The sequence below is a fragment of the Physeter macrocephalus genome, chromosome 20 (genome assembly GCF_002837175.3).
Source record: "Physeter macrocephalus isolate SW-GA chromosome 20, ASM283717v5, whole genome shotgun sequence".
Lineage (NCBI taxonomy): Eukaryota > Metazoa > Chordata > Mammalia > Artiodactyla > Physeteridae > Physeter > Physeter macrocephalus.
In genome coordinates, this window is record NC_041233.1 from 99,526,972 (window position 1) to 99,550,760 (window position 23,789).

The following is a 23,789-nucleotide window of genomic DNA, read 5'->3' on the forward strand; positions in this document are numbered from 1 at the left end:
GTATTGGAGAGGATATGGGGCAGCTGGAATTTTTCTGCATTGCTGGTGGGAATGTAAAATGGTTTAACCAATTTGGAAACAGTTTGGAAGTATCTTATAAAGTTAAATATGCCCTTACCAACTAACTCCCCTTCTGGGTATAACACAAGAGAAATAGTAACATGTGTTTACACAATACTTGTATGAGAATATATATAGGTAATTCTACAAAAGGCATGACTATAGTGACAGAGATGGGCTTGCCAGAGTTTAGGAATGGGGGTGAAGGTGGGGTGAGATATGCTATAAAGTACCTGAGGGATTTTTGGAGGGTAATGAAAAAAAGCAAATTGGAAAACAGGAAAATAGTTGCAACATAAGTAACCAATAGAGTGTTACTATCTATAATAAATAAAGCACTTCTACAAATCAAAAAGAGAAAAAAAGAAACCATCCAACTGAAAAAAAATCAGTGGATTTTATGAACAAGCATTTTGCAGAACATATGGAGGTGACAGAATTGGGAAATAGAAACTCAGTATTCAAATTTTGATATTGCTGAAAATTCTCTGACAAAAGCAAATCATCAGAACTCTGAATTCTCTGAAAATCAGATACACGCCTTCACAGAGAGGTGGGTAGGGAACTGCTGCTTAGAGAATGATCACTGTCTTGGAGTATGTACATACAGAAATGACATTCCCAGTGCTGTGTTATTAGATCAAATTATATACGAGAATTATAATAAGGCACTTCAGATGTGATCAATAATAAAATGGATTTGAATAGTATCATGAAAGACTTATTCTATGAATAGTTATTAGTATCATTTCATGCAGTGTTATTAGTATTGGCATGTTAGTAACCAAAACAATAAAAACATTTCAACTCAATAATGATAGGTTATTACTGAATTGCACTATTATATTAGGATATAATATATCCTAATTGTGTGGCCATATATTCCTTTTCAGGGTACCTAATGGAACTTTTAAAAATGCTTATTTAAGTGAACAGGCATTTTTCTAACAATGTCAGCAAAAGAACATATAGTTTCTTCCTCATAAAAAATAAGCCAAAAATCTCTTCTTGAACATTTTAAAGAAGAAGAGAGAAAAAAGGAGAAAAGTGAAACTCTTACTCTTCTGACTGGCTTACAAAAAGCTAAAGAAAGACAAGTCAGAAGAAGAAAGTAAAAAAGAAAAGCCTTGAGAAAAAAAATAGTAGAATTAGGGGAGACGAACATTAGCAATCATTTGCATAAATTAAGCTGTACAGGAAATGACAGTGTGCAAACTTCACTGAAAAAGGGCATCTGAAGTGAAGGTTGACCTGCTCCCCACTGAAGGAAAAAAAGAAGATGGTGAAGGGCAGTGGAGTTTTTAGCAAGTTCTTCTTTTGGACAAATTCCTTTTCTTTTGTTTGTTCCTGCACTGCTTCCCTAAACTTGAATTGGAGACTTGGGAAGTTCTGACCCTAATTTTACCTCACACTCATTGTTGCCTTGGGCTTCTTGGTCTCTGAGACTATTCAATGTGTGGCCAGTGTCTGGTCAGGGTCTGGACAGATGGTCAGAGATGAGCACAGAAATAGAGAGGAAGCATTTAGAAATATCTGTAGTAGTTTGACAGAGTAATTCTATGTCTGTTGAATCTAATGATAACATACTTTGGCTTCTATTTTTTTCTGTTTTGTGTTTCCCCCCCCAATTTTATTTTTCTAGCACTCTTTTTTTCATTATATTTTGAAATGGTATGTGTCCATGAGAGATTGAAGAACAGTTGGTCACCATAAATAGTTTAGGAAACCCTACTCTAAATGTATGTATAACACATCTAGAGAAAATGATTGCTTGAGTATTTCAAGGGGGTGGTACTTCAGCTATCTTGTATCTACATAGAGAGAAAAGGTAAAACACTGTTTTGTGCAGTGTTTAATCAGCTGCTGAATTAAACAATTGTCGGTATTTGCACATTTCTTGCTATTTGTTGCTTACAAATAAAGCAACATAGAAAGAGTTGTTAATATCTCAAATTGGAAATTGAAAAAAAACATTAAAGGAAATGGAAGTATTTTTTGCCTTTGGAAATTTCATGCACAATAAGTGGTTCATGTCTACCACCAAGACTATAGATCATCGGTGATGCAAAAACATCCAAAACTGAAATATTTGAAGAAAAACAAAGGATGGATGATGGTAGGAAACAGATCAGGCGATTTTGTCATTTAGTGTAAAATATGATTGTTTTAAAGTAAGCCTCCTTTTAATCTAGCTAGTTTTTAAGAAATGGTTAGCATTTCTTAGGAGGATGATTTGCTCTAAAATCTTTAGAAGCAGCTCTTTTCTTTAGTTCTCTAAATTCATATGTTATCTCTTTTTTATCTTAATGGTGTCACTTGTTATTTATTATCATGAGCAATGGTCGAATTATAATAAAGCAGAATTCAAGTTTTAAAAGAGTATCATCAAAACAAAAACATAATTCAAAATCTTCTGACTTTTTTCTAACCTCTTCACTAAATCCACTGTGATGTATACATATTAAAAGTCCTTTTCAATAGTGACTACAGTTGTTATTTAATGGGTTTCTGGTATTGTAGCTCATCATTAAAAACCGTTTCTGTCTCTTTTTCCAAACTGCTTAATAAAGAGTTAAGAATAAGGATGTCTAGATCTTTGCAGCTGGGTTAACACCACTGATTAATTTTAAAAGATTTACTATTCTTAGTGAAAATTATAATTACTCTCTGAGGCCTGTTGGAGTCTGGACTCATCCCATTTTTCCAATCTTCTCTCCTTCCAAACACAAACTCCGTGCTCCTGCTGGCTGGGCTGCACCATTGCATAACGGTGCCTTGTGCATTCCCACTAGGCTAACTTTGCCAATACCATTTTCCTTGCCTAGAAATGTCTCAGATCTTCCTTTCCGGTTTTTCACAGCTTTCTGTTCCCCCAGATCCTTTCTGGATCAGTCTAGCCCAGGTGACCTCTCTAAGCTAAATGTCTAGAATCTCTTGACTTTCTTACCACTTAGCCGTTGCTACTTATCTTGCCCAGCAGCCTGGAGGCATTCTCAAGGGATGTGTCCTCAAGGTCTAGAACAAGGAAATCCTGAGCCAACTAAACAGAAGAGGCAGGAAAAGCAAGATATATCGACATCACTTGTTCCCAGTCCTTCTCCCCTTTAACCCTGGCCCTCAGCTTTTTGGTGGAAGGAAGAGAGAGAAAGAGGGTAAGAACGGGCTGACATTTGCCTGGACTTGGATGAACCTGGAGTAGGAATAATAGGGTCCACTGAGGGGAAGCTAAAGACCGTAGACTTACTAAAGAATTATAATATTTACATCAGTTGTCAGCAATATATGGTAGTGATTTTTCAGTGTCACTTGGACTGTTTCTAGGATTCCAAAATTGCAAATACAGTATGTTTGTTTGTGTCATTCTTCCATTTCCCTCTCTGAACATCTTCACTCCTGAAATCTCTTCCTTTTCCTTGAGTCATCCAGGCCTTCTGTCATCTGACTGTTCAGAGTCACCACTGCATAGTTTACTCCTTCACCTCCAAATACCCCCCATCTCACAGAGGTTGGAATTCCTGTTATGGGGTGCTTGTTAATACTTGCCGGGAGATTCCAAGATGAAGGTTAGCTCTGTGAGAGGAGGAGAGGGGTGTAGGGCTGTAGAGAAATTTATATCTAAAACAAGAACCTGGTCCAGATAAACATCTCCTTATCGAATGTGAGTGAGGGAACAACCAGGACCTCTAGCTCCTCATTGCAGTCATTGTTCTTTTTATCTCCTCCTATCATCATGTCTGCATCTAGAATTATTTCCACTGCTTTAAAATGCTGTTATTTTTGTTTGATTAGGCAATGAGTAGGCTGGCTAGTGGCAAATATGTGAAACTATATGACACAATAGGGCATCCCTGATTACTTTGCTTGTTCAATCAACTTCTCATATGTGTGTATCTTTTCTCTCACCTTTACCATAAGCTCTCTGAGGCTACTGTCTTAAACAGTTTTATAAGCCCTGCACACTATTTGGTAAAAATAGATATTCAGAAATATTTCTGATTATATTTATAATAAAATATGACATTTCTCTAGTCTTTCAGTGTCATGATAATTTTTCTTAAGCCTTAGGATTTTGTTATGCAGTACAAACTCTGAAGTACATAATGCAATTTATATGCATGTGGAAGAAGAATAAATGGGAAGCTTTCACTGACATTAAGCAATGATCCTTAAACTTCAGTGTGGATAAGAATTCCCTGGAGAGTAGATTATGTTGAAGATTCTTGGGCCTAAGAGATTCTGATTCAGGAAGCGTGGAGGAATCCAGGTATCTGCATTTTAAAACAAATATTCTAGAAAAATTTGAGGCACATTTTAACAATCTTACGTTAAGAGAGTATGCTTTTATTTTCAATTAAAAAACTCCATTTTTCTTTCAAGCAGAAAATTTATAAATGTTCTTTATGTGTAAGACATTCAAAGATAAATCAGACACGGATTTTATTATATAATATGAAAAAATAAGCCCTAATAATCATAACAAAAGGCATAAAAGGATAAAAACCTTATGAGAACTTCAAATATGGTATTGAGAGTTCCGGGAAAAAAGGGCTCATTTCAGAGTAGTGGAAATCTTGGAAGCTTTCAAAGAGGAGGTATATACGGAAATTTGAGATAGCATAAAAGGAAATTTTAGGAAAAGGTAACAGTATTAGCGAAGACACTGCAGTAGAAAGTGCACGATGTGGAGAGTGTGGGCATTCCTGTGATGGAGTCTCAGGGGCGGTTGGAAATGAGGTGGGTAGTTTGGCTGAGTAACTAGGCCTGGAGATTGTGCAGACATATCTTTATTTGGATGAGACTCCTAAGAGAAAGTTTAAGGACAGATAAGAAAAGAAAATCCAAACATCAAGGCCATGTAACATTTTTAAGGCTTAGGAGGGGATTCAATGAGATTCAATCATAAATATTATTTATTAATTATATTAAATATGGTATCGAGTTCTATGATACGAATATGTAACTTTATTTCTTTGTGCTCTATGATATTAACATCTATTATTTGAGGCAAACAAAATAAGACTCCCAAATTGTAAGATTAACACCAGTATTCAATCTATTAAAATAAAAATCAAAGCACTGTCTACCTAAAGTATTTCTAAAATATAATTCCATAGAATTGACCAGACACACATATTTTTTTTAACGTCTATATCACTTATGCAGACACTTAAACAAATATAAACCAGGCTAAATTCTAGAGAATCACAAAAACATTATGAGGTATTCCTTTGCTCTCCTTCCTCTTAAAAACAAAACAAAACAAAAACCTGAAACCCCTAAGGGTTAAATAATTTCACTAAAGAAAACAGAAAGGAGATAAGCTGAAGTCATGGGAAATGGTAAAGAAAGAGCAAGAGGCTGGAAACCTACCACAGATGGAGCAAAGATTTTCCAGATGTGGAATTCTTCCTATGGATCTGTGCTGTCAGCCTGGCTCACTTAAGTTCTACCAGGAAAAAAAAAAGGCTTCCTTCTAATTTCTATATGTAATCTAACTAAACCTCCTTTGCTGAAATTTTATATTTTGTTTCCTCTAGGAAAAAGTCTTGCTATCTGTGATCTGCAGTTATTTTTTAAAAACTAGCTTCCATTCCAGATGGGAGCGCCTTTGGAACGCCTGAAGGTATTTGTCTGTGTGTCGGATATCTCCATTGCGAAAGACATTTCTAACATCTCTTTGTCACACTCCTTGTGTCCACATCACAGAAGGCCAGGGCGCTGCCTGCATGTGAGGATGGCAGGGTCACTGCTCTGTTTATGTTCTGCTGTCAGGGACCATCTGGAAGCATGGCTCCTGATTAGCTGCAGAGCAATGACTGCCATCTCAGAGTCAGGGCCACACATCAGACTTTTTTATAAAGGCCCCCACATTTGGTGCTCAAAATATTACAAAACAATGACAGTTTCATGATATAATAAATAAGCTGGCATCTCGACTCACCAAAGTCACAAAATAAGAAAACCCTAATAGTCCGCCTTCCAGTCACCTGGCTGAACTTTGTTTTGCACAGAGGAAAGCTACTGTTTCCCTCATTGCAGTTGGAATTCAGTCATTGGTGGTCTTAGGGAAAAAGAAGTCATAGAAATGCCCCCACATCCCACAAACGTAGGTGACTTTTTAAAATAAAAAAATGCTACGTCATAAAATACAAGTAAGTCTAGTAGAATTCAGATTTTTTTTTTTTCTTGTGAAGGCAGCTTATTTTTTAAAATATATCAACTGTCTCACTCCCTGATCATTTGTTTGTTTGTATTCTTTCCTCTTTTGGTTTTACATTGTTAACTCTTATTATTTAATATCTTACTAATTACATTTAGTGGAATGAGAGAATGTGAAGCTAGTCTACTGAAAATATGAAATTGTTGAGGGAAACAGCACTTGACTCAAACAAATTACAACGCACATTAAAAACAAAATGGCATGGTCAGGATGACGCCAAGTGATTTCAAAAGGAGATCATTTATTTGGTCAAGGGGAAAAAGAAAATTAATCCATAAGTCTTGTAAATACAAGATATGATGGTGTTGATGTGGTTGAGGGTGGCTGAAAGAGGGGAGACATGTTCTATGGGCTGAAAGGTAATTACAAAGTAGTGATACAGTTCTGTGGCCTAAAAAGGCAGTATAACTGTGAAAAATTATAATTTTATTGAACATTCACTATATATGTAGTTCTTGTTAGATCTTTTAGAGTAAACTATAAACAGGAGACCAAAATATGCCATAGTTCTTCACTGTGGCTGCTTATAACATAGTTTGAAGGCTTCATATATATACATGAAGCAGAAAATAATGTAAGACAGGTAAAATTAAATGATAGACTATTTTTGATACTAATTATATTCAATAGGAATTTGGAGAAGGATGTCTAATCATCTGAGTGCAAGGAACTCTTTTCATGTTAGGTCTAACTAAAAGCCTAAGGCGTGAGGATACAGAGATACCCTGCAGATGTGGGGTAGAGACCTCCTGCGAGTTGCAGCTGACACCTAGGGAGTCAGCTGGGACAGATGCAGCTAAATTTTCCATCTCTTTCTCTAGTTTGCATTGTCTCTAACTTTTCTTTATTGGCTCAGTTGCCCCCATTTTCCCACTCCTCTTTGCAGAATGGTTTCCTCTGTGACTCCACCTAACACTATATGTGAACTTTCAGCCAAAGCACCTGTTGCAGGTTGACTGAGTCTGTCTGGATCATAATATGCAGGAGAGGGAGAGGGAGAGAGAGAAGGAGGAAGAGGAGGAGGAGGAGGGAAAGAGAGAGAGAAGGAGACTGTCCACCTGTCAGGTCACTCAATTTTTCTCTGACCTTGAGTCACATGTACCCCTCACACCACCCGCCTGCCCCCAGTCCAATGGACTCTGGCCAAGGGTTAGGATAGGGGGGTCACAGTGCACATAGGCTGCCCCTTTCCAGGGCGGAAGATAAAATGAGCAGTGAAATCTGTCTGATTCAAAGGAAGAGTTCATCCAAGAGAAGAGCAATTGAGGAGGCCTTGGGCAAAAAGAGGCCCTCAAGCGAATCCTTGAAGGAAGCGTGTGATTTGGAGCAAAAAATAATAGAAGAGTATTTGGGGGACATTAAACTTCAGGAGCAAAGGCACAAGGGCAGAAATATGTAGATCATATAAACTATATGAATTATTACAGTTTTATTAATTTTGGTCATACTTTTATTAGAATAAATGGTGCTGTTAGGTAGGAAGAGGTAGAAAAAGCATCAGCTTTGGAGCAAGAGAGAGTCATGTACTGTGGAGCTTAGTGTGTACTAAAGATAATGCAGAGGAAGCATCTCAGAGATGGAAAGGTAGGTACGCAGCAAATAACAGCTGTTGATAACATATTTAGTAGTAGTATTATTCTTTTGAAAACTTGGAGAATTCCGAAGGAGAGAAATGAAGAAATCATGATCAATGGTTAAGAGAAGAGAGTTACTTTTGCCTAAAGAAGAAGGGATAAAAGTTAACAAAAGTGGACTGTGTAATATACTTTATGATCACTGAATTTAAAAAGTTTTTACACTAAAAATGTGTTAAATAAGCACGTTTAACTGTGGTATACCCAGACAAAGCAATGTTAATTCAGTACTTAAAAGAAACAAGCTATTACATCATGAAAAGACATGGAGGAACCTTAAATGCATATGTGTAAGTGAAAGAAGCCAGTATGAAAAGCCTACATGCTGTACCATCAAAGCATCACAGACTAGATACCCTGCCCTAAAAATCCTCTGTGTTCCATCGATTCATGCCTCTCTTTCCCTAACCCCTGGCAACTCCTGATCTTTTTACTTTGTCCATAGTTTGCTTTAAAAGAAGGTCATATAATTTGAACTGTACTTCCCATTCAGTTTTTCTGTGAATCGAAAACTGCTCTAAAAAATAAAGTCTGTTAATTCAATAATCTTCTCTTTGGTGCACTCTAAGTGTTTTTAGATTTTTTTTTTTTTTTTTATGATTGCTTTTATTTATTTATTTATTTATTTTTGGCTGTGTTGGGTCTTTGTTGCTGCATGCGGGCTTTCTCTAGTTGCATTGAGCAGAGGCTACTCTTTGTTGCGGTGCATGGGCTTCTCATGGCGGTGGCTTCTCTTGTTGCGCAGCATGGGCTCTAGGCACGTGGGTTTCAGTAGCTGTGGCACGTGGGCTCAGTAGTTGTGGCTTGCCAGCTCTAGAGCACAGGCTCAGTAGCTGTGGCACACGGGCTTAGTTGCTCTGTGGCATGTGGGATCTTCCCGGACCAGGGCTCGAATCCGTGTCCCCTGCATTGGCAGGTGGATTCTTAACCACTGCGTCACCAGGGAAGTCCCAGTGCTTTTAAAAAGTATGCTGAAAAGACTGTTGGGAGGCAAGGCTGAGACAAATAACACACTCAATGGACAATGACAATCTACATGTGATTAAGAATGAAAAAGACCGGTACAGACTATATACGCTATAGATGTATCATTTCAAAAAATATGAAATTATCATGAGCAGGAGTTGTCATAGGAGACTTCAGGGTGAAGGTGGGACCCAAATGAGACCTTGGGGGATGGGGGAGTTAATTTCTGGAAGGGAAACAGTTGGAACAAAGGTCAAGTTATGCAGAAGCAAATTCAGGAGAAAAGCGAGGTTGCTACCATGGTTACAGCGGAAGGTGCAAATTAGGGGAGGATGGGAGATAAGGTTGGAAAGGAAGGGAAAGGTCTGATTAAGGAAAAATTTGTTCGTCAGCCTGAGGAGTCTTGGCACTTAAACCACTACGTACAGCATAGTGGTTAAGAGCATGCACTCTAGCCTGTGTTGCTTGCTTTGAATGTTGCCTTGGCCATAGTGTGACTTTGGTTATTTTAGGAAGCCTCTCTGAGTCTCAGCTTCCTCATCTCTATAACATGGAAAACATTACGTCTCCCTTATGTGGATGCTAGAGGATTATATGAGGTCATATCTATAAAGTGCTCAGAAAAGTGCAGGCACAGAGTAAATGTTTGATATTATTATTCATTCAACCATTCATTTGACAAACACTAAGTCAAAAACCTCCTAAGAGGCTGGCACTACATAGGTGCAGGGAAAACGTCTGGCTTTCAGGAAATCACAGCACAGCAGGGAAAACGTTTGGATATATAGAAGACCATAGACTTAAAAAGGTAGATAAAGAAATGATGAAGTGTACCGTGTTGTCCTCCATTTATCTATTTCCTTAAATCCATAGGAGAGAACTGATTTAACATTTATTTTAAGAAGAAGTTTATCACCAGGATTAACAAAGTGCTGTAGGTCAATATACTTCAAAAACAAACAAACAAGCAAGCAAACAAACAAACTCATAGAAAAAGAGATCAGGTTTGTGTTACCAAGGGCAGGGAGGGGGAATCAGATGAAGGTGGTCAAAAGGTGCAAACTCCAAGTTATAAAATAAATAAATACTAGGGATGTAATGTACGACATGATTAATATAATTAACACTGCTGTACGTTATATACGAAAGTTTTTAAGAAAGTAAATCCTAAGAGTTCTCATCACAAGAAAACTTATTTTTCCTATTTATTTTGTATCTTTATGAGATAATGGATATTCACTAAACTTATTGTGGTGATCATTTCATGATGTATCTCTGTGAAGTCATTATGCTGTACACCTTAAACTTACACAGTGTTGTATGTCAATTATATCTCAAAACTGGAAAAAAAAAAGTTTACAAAATTAGCAGTTGGGAGTTACTGGAATGTGTTTTCTGGGGAAGCTCAATGGTTAGAATAATTACAAAACAAAAAGCAAAACCCCAATTTGGTGGGCGAGCGTGGGCTTTTGGTGACCATTTTGTTTAATCATCACTTGTAGAATTCTATAAGATCATTTCTACCTGATTACAGTAGTCAGGACAAAATAGCTTCTTGTATTCATAATCCATTCTCCTGAAATGGCCAGATTGGTGCTCTGGACAGCCTGCATACAACAATATGGGCACTAGCCTTTTCTTGGGCATTGGTTAATTTGTTATGGTTGTTAATTACTGTCTTAGATTTCCCACTTAGATAAATCATATCTCAAAATCATATATTAATTCTAAAACAGAAATGTTTATGGATCAGTCTGGAAGAGATATTGAGCGCAAACTTTTGTCTACAGAAACACAAACCAAAGCCCTTCAAACCAATGGAAGGTCAATAAGAGAAGAAAAGTACAGTCACACCAGCAGAATTTTAGGTCATTTCATACTCAGACAGGTCAAAGTAATACCTAGTTATACGTACGTTTCCAAAGTAAGTGTACCTCTCTGAAGAAATTAGAATTAATGTACAATTATCTTGTGGGTACATATTTGTGTATATATACAAACTATAATAAAAATAACTGAACTGCAAATGGGGCAGTCTATAAAGGTAAATATTTGAAGGCATCAGATGATCTGATAGGATGAGATATGATTTTCAAACTAAATGAAAGTTGCATCGCTTTGTAAATAAAACTGATAGAAGAGGCCTTTTCATAAATTGTCTTTCTTCAGAGGAGATTGAAAATGACAAATAAATTTTTCTACTAATAAAAGGTTAGTGTCGCAGTTCTAAGAGGGAAGTTTATGGCAATACAATCCTACCTCAAGAAACAAGAAACATCTCAAATAAACAAACTAACCTTATATCTAAAGCAATTAGAGAAAGAAGAACAAAAAAGTCCCAAAGTTAGCAGAAGGAAAGAAATCATAAAGATCAGATCAGAAATAAATGAAAAAGAAATGAAGGAAACAATAGCAAAGATCAGTAAAACTAAAAGCTCATTCTTTGAGAAGATAAACAAAATTGATAAACCACTAGCCAGACTCATCAAGAAAAACGGCGAGAAGATTCAAATCAATAGAATTAGAAATGAAAAAGGAGAAGTAACAACTGACACTGAAGAAACACATGGATCATGAGAGATTACTACAAGCAACTATAAGCCAATAAAATGGATAACCTGGAAGAAATACACAAATTCATAGAAAAGCACAACCTTCCGAGACTGATCCAGGAAGAAATAGAAAATATAAACAGACCAATCACAAGCACTGAAATTGAAACTGTGATTAAAAATCTTCCAACAAACAAAAGTCCAGGACCAGAAGGCTTCACAGGCGAACTCTATCAAACATTTAGAGAAGAGCTAACACCTATCCTTCTCAAACTCTTCCAAAATATAGCAGAGGGAGGAACACTAAATACTAGGAAACAGAATCTAACAGCACATTAAAAGTATCATACACCATGATCAAGTGCAGTTTATCCCAGGAATGCAAGAACTCTTCAATATACACAAATCAATCAATGTGATAAAACATATTAACAAATTGAAGGAAAAAAAACATATGATCATCTCAATAGATGCAGAAAAAGCTTTTGACAAAACCTACCTAAGAAGACAAACGACCTGTATGCAGAAAATTATAAGACAGTGATGAAAGAAATTAAAGATGGTACAAACAGATGGAGTGGTATACCATGTTCTTGGATTGGAAGAATCAACATTGTGAAAATGACTATACTACCCAAAGCAAACTACAGAGTCAATGCAATCCCTATCAAACTATCAATGGCATATTTCATAGAACTAGAACAAAACATTTCACAATTTGTATGGAAACACAAAAGACCCCGAACAGCCAAAGCAATCTTGAGAAAGAGAAACGGAGCTGGAGGAATCAGGCTCCCGGACTTCAGACTATATTACAAAGCTACAGTAATCAAGACAGTATGGTACTGGCACAAAAACAGAAATATAGATCAATGGAACAGGATAGAAAGCCCAGAGATAAACCCAAAAAGCCTAAAAATAGAACTACCATATGACCCAGCAATCCCACTACTGGGCATATAACCTGAGAAAACCATAATTCAAAAAGAGTCATGTACCACAATGTTCACTGCAGCTCTATTTACAACAGCCAGGACATGGAAGCAACCTAAGTGTCCATCGACAGATGAACGGATAAACAAGATATGGCACATATATCCAATGGAATATTACTCACCCATAAGAAGAAACGAAACTGAGTTATTTGTAGGGAGATGGATGGACCTAGAGTCTGTCATACAGAGTAAAGTAAGTTAGAAAGAGAAAAACAAATACCGTATACTATACATATGTATGGAATCTAAAAAAAAAAAATAGTTCTGAAGAACCTAGGGGCAGGACAGGAATAAAGATGCAGACATAGAGAATGGACCTGAGGACACAGGGAGAGGGAAGGGTAAGCTGGGACGAAGTGGGAGAGTGGCATGGACATATATACACTACCAAATGTAAAATAGATAGCTAGTGGGAAGCAGCCGCATAGCATAAGGAGATCAGCTCGGTGCTTTGTGACCACCTAGAGGGGTGGGATAGGGAGGATGGGAGGGAGATGCAAGAGGGAGGAGATATGGGGATATATGTATATGTATAGCTGATTCACTTTGTTATAAAGCTGAAACTAACACACCATTGTAAAGCAACTATACTCCAATAAAGATATTAAAAAAAAAAAGGTCAATGTCAATTAAAATATGGAAATGCAGAATTGCCTCATTAGCCTGTTCTGGTAGTTCATAGCCACCTCTTCAATGCTGACAAGCCATTCTTTCAAGGGATCAATGGGGGAGGAAAATGTGCACAAGACTTTTTCGAGGAAGAAATTTCAAGCTTGTCAAATATTATGAAAAGTTATGGTCATTGACAGACCAGAGATTAACTAAGTGCCTGCATGAGTTGTTTGGCATGTCACATAAATGGATTAATTTAGAACTATTTCTTGAGCATCTGCTCTGTACAAGATTATACACTGGGTAAGGGGCTGACAAAGATGAAATGTGGGGTTTATGCCTTTAAGGAAGTCACAGACTGATAGGGAAGAGAATTCATGAATCAAATTTAGGAATCACTAAATGCTGTAGAAAGATACAGCCACCTTTGGATAACCATTCTAAGTGCAGGAGGTAATATATATATATATATATGTATATATATATATATATATATACACATATATATGTATATATATATACACACATATGTACACACATATATATACATATATATATATTTTAATTTTAAACATTTCTTTTTAAAGGAATTTTTTTCTTTTTAAAAAATTTAATTAATTAGGGCTTCCCTGGTGGCGCAGTGTTTGAGAGTCCGCCTGCCAATGCAGGGGACGCGGGTTCGTGCCCCGGTCTGGGGGGATCCCGAATGCCGCGGAGTGGCTGGGCTCGTGGGCCATGGCACTGGGCCTGCACGTCCGGAACCTGTGCTCCGTGGCGGGAGAGGCCACAGCAGTGGGAGGCCCGCGTACCGCAAAAAAAAAAAAAAAAAAAAAATTAATTAAATTATTTATTTATTTATTTTTGGCTGCGTTGGGTCTTCGTTGCTGTGCACAGGCTTTCTCTAGTTTTGGCGAGCGGGGCTACTCTTTGTTGTGGTGCACGGGCTTCTTATTTCAGTGGCTCCTCTTGTTGTGGAGCATGGGCTCTATGTGCGTGGGCTCAGTAGTTGTGGCTCGCGGGCTCTAGAGTGCAGGCTCAGTAGTTGTGGCGCACTGGCTTAGATGCTCCGTGGCATGTGGGATCTTCCTGGACCAGGGCTCGAACCCGTGTCCTCTGCAATGGCAGGTGGATTCTTAACCCTTGCACCACCAGGGAAGCCCGGTAATATCTGAATTGCAACTTATTAAAAGAAAAATTATCGTGTACTCGTGTTGCTTGCAATGTAATTGAGAAGAAAAGGAAATATGTTTGATTGGTTCTGGTGATACAGTAGCTTTGTTTTACCTACTTGGTAATAAAAGAAATATCAATAGAACGTTAAGAAATAGATTTAAAAAATTATCTGTATTGAAAAATATCCTATGAATTCAAGATCTTTGGCATTTAAGAATAGCTTACTTGTATTTTTCATGAATTCCTTGATACCTAAAAGCTGATGTGTTTCCTCTCAACAGCCCGCTCAGCACAGCCAACTTTTCATGGATTAGTTTACATTAAGTTTCAGAAAAACTGAGAGGTTATGTGTTGGCATACCCTAAATTCCTTTCTCATAAAAAAGCAGGCAAGCAGAGACCATAATACTAAGAAAAATGAAATAAGTGAGTATTCATAAGCCATTAGTAAAGAAATAATGAATTTCATTTTCTGAGAGTGAAAGGGAATAAAGAATTTGGAATGCTGGCCAAAGTCCAGCCTGGCCTGATGAAGACAATTTTCAGATCCTGTCCAACCCTGTAAAACAGCTGGGGATCTTTGCAGTTATTGAAAGTGCCTCACCTACAACAGAATGATAGGATTCTACATTTAGCTTTGGGAGTATTGTGCGTATAAAGTATTTGCTGATTTATTTATTTATTTTATTTTAAAAATATTTATTTATTTATTTAATTTTAGCTGTGTTGGGTCTTTGTTGCTGTGCGTGGGCTTTCTCTAGTTGCGGTGATTGGGGTTACTCTTTGTTGCAGTGCATGGGCTTCTCATGGCAGTGGCTTCTCTTGTTGTGGAACATGGGCTCTAGGCGCTCAGGCTTCAGTAGTTGTGGCTTGTGGGCTCAGTAGTTGTGGCACACGGGCTTAGTTGCTCTGCGGCATGTGGGATCTTCCCGGACCATGGCTCAAACCCGTGTCCCCTGCACTGGCAGGCAGATTCTTAACACTGTGCTACCAGGGAAGTCCCCTTTGCCGATTTTTTTAACATATCATATGTTCTTTCATTTCCCAAACATCAAGCAACTACAATAATGCCAGGCATTGGAAACAGAATTGAATGAAACAAAATTCCATCTTTCAAGGTGCTTACAGGCTAGTGAGTGAGACAGCACTAAAAATGACCTGATCTGTACTAAAATAGAGACATAAAATAGGGCAGTCTTTCAAAGAACAACGCTGAAATCTAGCAGTTCTAGTTTTGTCTTTTCAGCAAATCCCTTTGGATCTATTGATACAGGAACATGACAGAGTGGAATAGATCACACTGGTAATTCTCTGAATCAAAGAAATGATGATCAGACTAGAAAACGAGGAATGTCTTCTCATTTCAGTTTTTTGTGGTTTTTTTGGTTGTTTGTTTTTGTTTTTGGTCCTCTGCATTTCCCTTCTCCGTGGTCAAAAGCAGCCAAGCAAATTAATACCAAAAGGCACCAAGTCTGGGTTTTGTTATTTAGTACGTTTACAAGGAACTTGGAATGAAATTATGAAAATTCTATTTTTACCCCTCACACGAGTCACAAAGAAGTGCTTGATTTCTATGTTCTGCCTTACTAGCCACAACACAAAGTTTGGAGAGACTATGAACCTGTCATATGCTTCTGAAAGCTATCTTTCACAAGTGTTTCAGGCTACAATTATTCATTATCTTGATTTTTAACATTTTCTGGCCAACAAAATAACCTAGAGGCAGGAGAACAAACATTCTAAGAAAAATGATCAAGGAACGTAACCAAAGTTGGATTCTGAGTCACCTTTCTCAATGGTGCCCTTCACACACTTGTATGGGATAGATCCCCAAATAACATCATTAAGTAGTTGCCCAGCTGAGATATTTGGCAGTTGTGGGGGCAACAGGCATAAAGGGGGGGGCAGTTTTAGAACCATGTTAATTCTAAATGATTAAGATGGGAGCCAAAGCATCTTTGTGATAATTATAATTAATTGGTTAATGTGTATTTACAGAACACCCACTATGTGCTAGTAGCTGTTTTAATTACGGAGCATGCAAAGACCACATTCCTGATCTAGAAAAGCTCACAGCCTAGAGAAATGAACATACAGCAAAGCAAGATGAGAAGACTGTAATTGAAAACACAGAGTGTTCTAGGAGCACCAAAAAATCAAGGACTAACCCTGCCTGGGAAATAATTCATTAAGGAGGTGTTATTGTTGGACAAGTAGAATTTTCAAGACAGAAAAGGCAAAAAGAAATTTGCCATTTTTGGCTCATGATTGTGGTCTATTTTCTATGGGCTGCCATGTAGCCTGACAAAATTTGTGTTCTATGATTTAATTTTAGAATGAGAGATTTCATATTACTCCTTAATACTACTTCTCAAGTACGCTCAGAGAGTCACATTTTGGTGACTAAAATGCAACGCTAATTTTCTAATTTACATGCTTCTAGGCAATAGAGAACACATTCTAAATCATAAGGGTAGATATTTTTCTCCTCCATGTGATTGAATGAAACTATATTCATTTAGGATGAAGAAAAACATGGTCCATATCTTCTCTTTTTCTTGGATAAGTCATTTCTCTCTTTCTCCCTCTATCTTTACCTATCATCTGTATTTTTAAAAAGGCAGTGAACGATCTACGTAGAAGTAGAAAGATCCAAAGTTAGAAGGGGTTCTGTGGCTGTATGTTGTGGCTGAAGTTGGACAAACCAACCAACCAATGAACACAAAGGAATAGAAAGAAGAGAAAACATTGGTAGGTTTATCAGTGAGACTCCTAGCAGGAAACAGATGGCACCCTGGGTAAACTGAGGGGAGTTTAGTAACAGAACTATTTTTTTGTGTGTGTGTGGTATGCGGGCCTCCCTCTGTTGTGGCCTCTCCCGTTGCGGAGCACAGGCTCCGGACGCGCAGGCTCAGCGGCCATGGCTCACGGGCCCAGCCGCTCCGCGGCACGTGGGATCCCCCCAGACCAGGGCGCGAACCCGGTTCCCCTGCATCGGCAGGCGGACGCGCAACCACTGCGCCACCAGGGAAGCCCAGTAACAGAACTATTGATAAAGGTGTAGGGGAACCACAAGGCAAGAGGAGAGAATGGTTGTCAGAACCTGGAAACCTGGGTGGAAAAGGCCAGCAGTGACTCCTCGAGAAGCAGAGGGGGGGAATAAACTACCCAACCTCACAGCCGTACTGTCCTCCCAACCGTCAGTCTCTTGCTGGCCCTCCTCACTGGTGCGACAGGAAAACTGAAAGGAGGGCAGCCCATTGATTTTGCCCACACTGCTCTGCTTGAGGGTCACAGAGCTGGGGAGAAGTAGGGTGGAGGGTGGATCTGAGGGGTGAACTGGGCATATCCAATACCATATACCGCATCCAGATTACAAATGGCCAGCTACGTCAAGCAGGAAAGTTTGATCTTATCTTGTAATTAGTAAGGAGGCCCAAAAAAAGTTGAAGTAGAAATCGATATGATCAGGTGATGCTTTTCAAACATAACTTTGGTGACAGTGTAGAGAGTGAACAGGTGTAATGATCAGTTAAGGCAGGGAAACCAGCTCTGGATGCTGTTTCAAAATCCAGTGCAAAGTGAAGGCTGCTTTAAAACAATGGCAGGAAGAATAGACACAGGATGATTAGGTGGCAGTGTTGACAGGACTGTGTACAGGAGGTCAGGGAGGGAGGAAGGGAGCTGGGTAGACAGGATCCAATTACCCCAGGGTCTAGGGATGCCGGGGAGTCCTAGGAAAATGGGACTCAGGGTATACATTTCTTAGGGACTAATCTTTTGTGAAAATCGAAGATTATCTGCTCACTAGAGAGAATTTCACCTTAATACAGCTAGGAATTTCTAGAGATGTTACAATATGGCCAAGTCTGCCTATGCTATGATGACCTCTGTCTGAATTAACTTACTCAGAGGCTTTTGGAGAAAGTGATCTCTTTCTTCCACATGGACAGCTGCTCAGCTGTTAATTGGTGCCCCAAGGAAGCATTTAAGAACTCTTGGAGCAGACCAGAGCAGCAGTAACACAGCTAGCTTCTATTTGGCTTGTATACATACTGGTTATAAGCACAACTCATTATCATAAGAAACAGCTACTGTGTTTTAGAGCCTACCTTGTGCCAAGCATTGTTGCCTTACAATAACAACATGGCAACTTCTTTATTTATACTTTAGAAATGGGAAAATGAAGAGGTTAAGTAACTTGCTCAAGGCCATACGGATAGGAAGCAGATGTGCTGGAAAATATACCAATGGCATTGGGCCCATGCTTTACAGATTCTGGTGGCATAAGGGAAGTTAAATGAAATTATTCTGTGTTGGATGCAATTACACTTATTGATACTTGTGTGATTAATTCTGATTTTTCTTTTTTTTTTTTTCTGTGGTACACGAGCCTCTCCCTGTTGTGGCCTCTCCCGTTGCGGAGCACAGGCTCCGGACGTGCAGGCTCAGTGGCCATGGCTCACGGGCCCAGCCGCTCCGCGGCATGTGGGATCTTCCCGGACCGGGGCACGAACCAGCGTCCCCTGCATCGGCAGGCGGATTCTCAAGCACTGCGCCACCAGGGAAGCCCAATTCTGATTTTTTAAAACAAATTTATTGGACTCTATTTCAGATCTGGAGAATATACATTCCGATATATAATTTCTTGAGAACAATATTTTTATTTGATTCTTTTCCTGGGAAGCTTTCTGAATAACCTGGGTTAAGAATTTTTCAATTGAGAAGAGGAAAAGGGGGACGCTGGCCCAATGAAATATGCTCAGCTAGAGTTTGAGTTCCTTCCAGGCAAGGACCATGCCTTGTTCATAACTGCTTCCTTGATAAAACCTAATATGATGCCTACTATCCGCGGCATGTGGGATCTTCCCGGACCGGGGCACGAACCAGCGTCCCCTGCATCGGCAGGCGGATTCTCAAGCACTGCGCCACCAGGGAAGCCCAATTCTGATTTTTTAAAACAAATTTATTGGACTCTATTTCAGATCTGGAGAATATACATTCCGATATATAATTTCTTGAGAACAATATTTTTATTTGATTCTTTTCCTGGGAAGCTTTCTGAATAACCTGGGTTAAGAATTTTTCAATTGAGAAGAGGAAAAGGGGGACGCTGGCCCAATGAAATATGCTCAGCTAGAGTTTGAGTTCCTTCCAGGCAAGGACCATGCCTTGTTCATAACTGCTTCCTTGATAAAACCTAATATGATGCCTACTATATGTTGCTGTTCAGTAAGTATTTGTGGAATAAATGAACCAATGGGATGCTGTTTCAAAATAGTCTCCCCTTGGAGGGTTTTGTCATCCCAAGATGGCACACAAGCAGCAGAATGATTCCACTAGGCTGAATTTACACAGCAGCATGGATCAGAAGAGAAGATGGTTACTTAAAGCACACACTGGGGCTTCCCTGATGGCACAGTGGTTAAGAATCCGCCTGCTAATGCAGGTGACATGGGTTCGAGCCCTAGTCCGGGAAGATCCCACATGCCGCAGAGCAACTAAGCCCATGTGCCACAACTACTGAGCCTGTGTTCCAGAGCCCGCGAGCCACAACTACTGAGCCCATGTGCCACAACTACTGAAGCCTGTGCACCTAGAGCCTGTGCTCTGCAACAAGAGAAGCCACCACAATGAGAAGCCCACGCACTGCAATGAAGAGTAGCCCCCACTCACAACAACTAGAGAGGGCCCTGCACAGCAACAAAGACCCAATGCAGCCAAAAAATAACTAATAAATAAATTTATTTAAAAAAAAATAAAGCACACACTGGGGCAACCACACAACTGCAACTTAAGAATTATTAATGGAATGTTCCCAAAATGATTTTGTTTAGAGCTTCACAAAGCCTGGTGGAGTTGGTTCCAGTTGGCTTGGATGAGAGGTCACACAGATTAAAATAGATTTTCTTAATAAGAAACAATAGGCTACATTCATCTAGCAAAACAGAGAAAAAAAAAAAAAGACAGGCCTTATGGGTGGGAATGAAGCTTAACCCTATTTAGAGGCTCAATTAACCCCCAGAAGATTGAGTGGGTCCTCTGCCTTCCTTGCCATTCCTCTGTCTAGCAGAGCTTAAAAATAGAGATTCATAGAGAGGAATAAAGAGATTCACATTTGTATATAAAACACTCAAAATATTTAAAATATGCCATAATAAATTTTAGAAATAGAAGAAATTGATTGGACTTTCATGGTCCTTTAAAACTTTTTGAAATAAATCATACTCTCTTTTGAATTGGCAAATCTGTTACCAACTGAATAAAATATTCAAACATAACCCTTTATCTTGACATATAAATTCACTGATTAAAAAATCATTTCTTTCTTATATTTATATTGTCAAACAAAATTGTATTTCCTCTTAAAATAATCAGTACATTCTCAAGAAATCTAAATTAAAATCCATTCTGGAGTAAATTTTCATCATTCTAATATTTTAATACACAGAAGCCAGGTTCTGCAGAAATCAGCCCATCCTGGGTTAAACATCAGAGATGGGACATCCAGGGGCCTGGTTAGGTCAAATATATCCATTGGTGGATCCTACCTTTCACAGATCGTCTTGCAGAACCTCTGTGAAAGGAAGTTATCAACTTTTAAAATTTGTGCCCCAGCAGTATAGAAATGACCAAAAGAGATCATTAAATAGTGACAATTAATTTCATGTTTGTGTTTTTGTTTTTTGGGGGGAGGAAAATATCCAGGATTCTGACAAAAAGTGGTGGTTGCATTATATATATGCTCTCTGTTTAATTAGCTCTTTGTTTTAATAAAAATGACTTTAAGAGAAGCTTGATAACTGAAATGCTTCTCCCTATCACATTGACATTATTTTAGCGGCAGAGAAAGAAGTCTTTGCTTCTCCAGTCCCTCAAGCAATGGCATTTCCATCCCTCCTCACTCTTTCCCTCCAGCCAAGAATTTTTATCCTAATTTTCTCCTTGGGGTATGAAAGAATTTGCTGGTCTTCTGGAATAAGATGACAACTTTGCTCTGTTACACACTTTGTTTAAATTGCAGCCAATCTTGTGAATTACAGAGACTGTCACAACTCAAGATAAAGCACAACTTCGCCTAAGTTTCTTTTTCTTTGTGATGCAAATGCTCTCTTAACCATTTATGTCTTGTCCTAAAGAGATAGCTGATACATCTATTATTGAAGGTATTAGAGCTCTGGAATGGTAATTTGAATTCGTTTAGTATATATATATTATTAATCCAAGTAATACCAATGCATGGATAAACTGAGAAGTTTTTCTCTTGAACTGACACATGATGCCAGTTCAATATTTTCCTTCTATTCTGAAGGCTTACCTTACAACGTATTAGAAAGAGGCCAGACACAGCCTAAACAGAGAAGAACACTTTAGCTCATGGAAGAACACAAACTATGAAAACTTGTGTGTGAAAACTATCTGGCAGCAAAAATCAAATCACTGAACTTGACAGAGAACATTCCCCATATAACAATCCTATCAGACCAACTCTAATGCGTTAGTGTAAAGTCACTTGAAGTCGTGACACCTTTTAGATGATACTCTAAACCTTTAAATTGGCTCAAAAATTACACACGTCTAAGAGCTAAGTGATATGCTTCAAGTTTTGTAAAGCACCGTTAATCAGTTTTTTAAAAAGATTATTATTACACAGAAAACATAAGACAATATTGAGGAGGATCAAAAGCTTTTTAAAAAGCACATAATTCCATCAATTCAAGTCTAATTTTTCACATTTCTGTATTTTTCATTAGTCCTTATCCATTTCCCATAATACTGTTAAGTAGTTATAATCATAGCACAAAGCATAGAAAATATTATAATTTTTCTCTAATACAACTATTCGTACTGCTTCACAATTATATTTTTGATGGTATGACATCAGCTTTAAACAAGTACATCTTTTTCTAGGACTACTAAATAAGCTACTAAGATTTTTAAAAATCTTGATAATTATAGTCTTCCTTCAGTATCCACAGGGCATTGGTTCCAGGACTCCCTGATGGACACCAAGATCCACAGATGCTCAAGTCCCTTATATAAAATGGCCCAGTGCTTGCATACAACCTACACACATCCTCCTGTATACTTTAAATTCATCTCTACATTACCTGTAATACCTAATTCAAAGTAAATGCTATGTAAATAGTTGCCTTTGTAGCAAATTCCAGTTTTGCTTTTTGGAACTTTCTGGAATTTTTTGTTTTTTCAAATATTTTCAACCCAGGTTTGTTGAGTCTGTGGATGCAGAACCCATGGATACGAAGGGCCAACTGTATTAACAACAGATGTCCAAAGACCATTCCTCAGTACACTGAATGACATCTAATTATTTTCCTCAAGAAAAACGTTGTGGTTGCAGTTACAGTTAATGCTACAAGAAATACACACCTTATTCTAACAAAATGTAATGCTATTCTAAAAAACCATATTTTTTCCTACATTTTGAGCAAAACTTATTTTTCAGGAATTCGACCATAACTTTTGCCCAGAGACTGACAAGATGTATACATTTTAGATATTTAATAAAATATCTATACGAAGATGGAATTTTATTCTAAAATAGGTAGGAGTGAAAACACAACCAATGTCAACTTACCAGCCTTTTCCTTCTCTGAAGTACCTGGAATAGCCTGAAAAAGAAAAAAAGCCACAAAATTGTGTTATTATTAGAAGGAAACAGCAAATAACATTATTAGAAACAAAATGATGTCCCATAAATGAAGCAAAAATTAAATAGAACCTGACACTAGAAATATTAGAGAAGAGGAACTGAATAAACATATTTTTTCCAAAGAAGGCATACAAATGGCACATGAAAAGGTGCTCAACATCACTAATCATCAGGGAAATGCAAATCAGAGCCACGATGAGACATCACCTCATACCTGTAGAGTGGCTATCATCAAAAAGACAAGAGATGACTAGTATAGGCAAGGATGTGGAGAAAAGGGAACCCTTGTGCACTGTTGGTGGGGATGTAATTTGGTGCAGCCAGTATGGAAAACAGTATGGAGGTTTCTCAAAAAGTTAAAAATAGAACTACTCGGGACTTTCTTGGTGGCGCAGTGGTTAAGAATCCACCTGCCAATGCAGGGGACATGGGTTCAAGCCCTGGTCCAGGAAGACCCCCACATGCCACGGAGCAACTAAGCCCGTGCACCACAACTACTGAACCTGTGCTCTAGAGCCCGCGAGCCACAACTACTGAGCCCGTGCGCCATAACTACTGAAGCCCTCTTGCCTAGAGCCCATGCTCCACCACAAGAGAAGCCACTGCAATGAGAAGCCCACGCACAACAAAGAGTAGCTCCCACTCGCCGCAACTAGAGAAAGCCTACATGCAGCAACAAAGACCCAAGGCAGCCAAAAATAAATAAATGAATTAATTAATTAGAAAATGAAAAGAGGATATCAAAGAGGTATCTGCACTCCCATATTCATTCCAACATTATTCACAGTGGCCAAGATATGGTAACAGCCTCAGTGTCCATCAGTGGATAAATGGGTAAAGAAGATGTGGGGTGTGTGTGTGTGTGTGTGTGTGTGTGTGTGTGTGTGTGTGTGTGTGTGTGTGT

At 38.4% G+C, this 23,789-nt stretch overlaps 1 protein-coding gene across 12 annotated transcripts in view; it reads right to left on the minus strand.

The window, feature by feature from the left end:
• DLC1 (DLC1 Rho GTPase activating protein) overlaps positions 1 to 23,789 on the minus strand; it is a 415,897-nt gene that overhangs the window by 189,217 nt on the left and 202,891 nt on the right. For all 12 annotated transcript variants that reach the window (XM_028481729.2, XM_028481727.2, XM_028481728.2 and 9 more), the window contains one exon: positions 22,811 to 22,844. In XM_028481729.2, the coding sequence (XP_028337530.1) occupies positions 22,811 to 22,844 (34 nt within the window). The remainder of the gene's footprint in view (positions 1 to 22,810; positions 22,845 to 23,789) is intronic.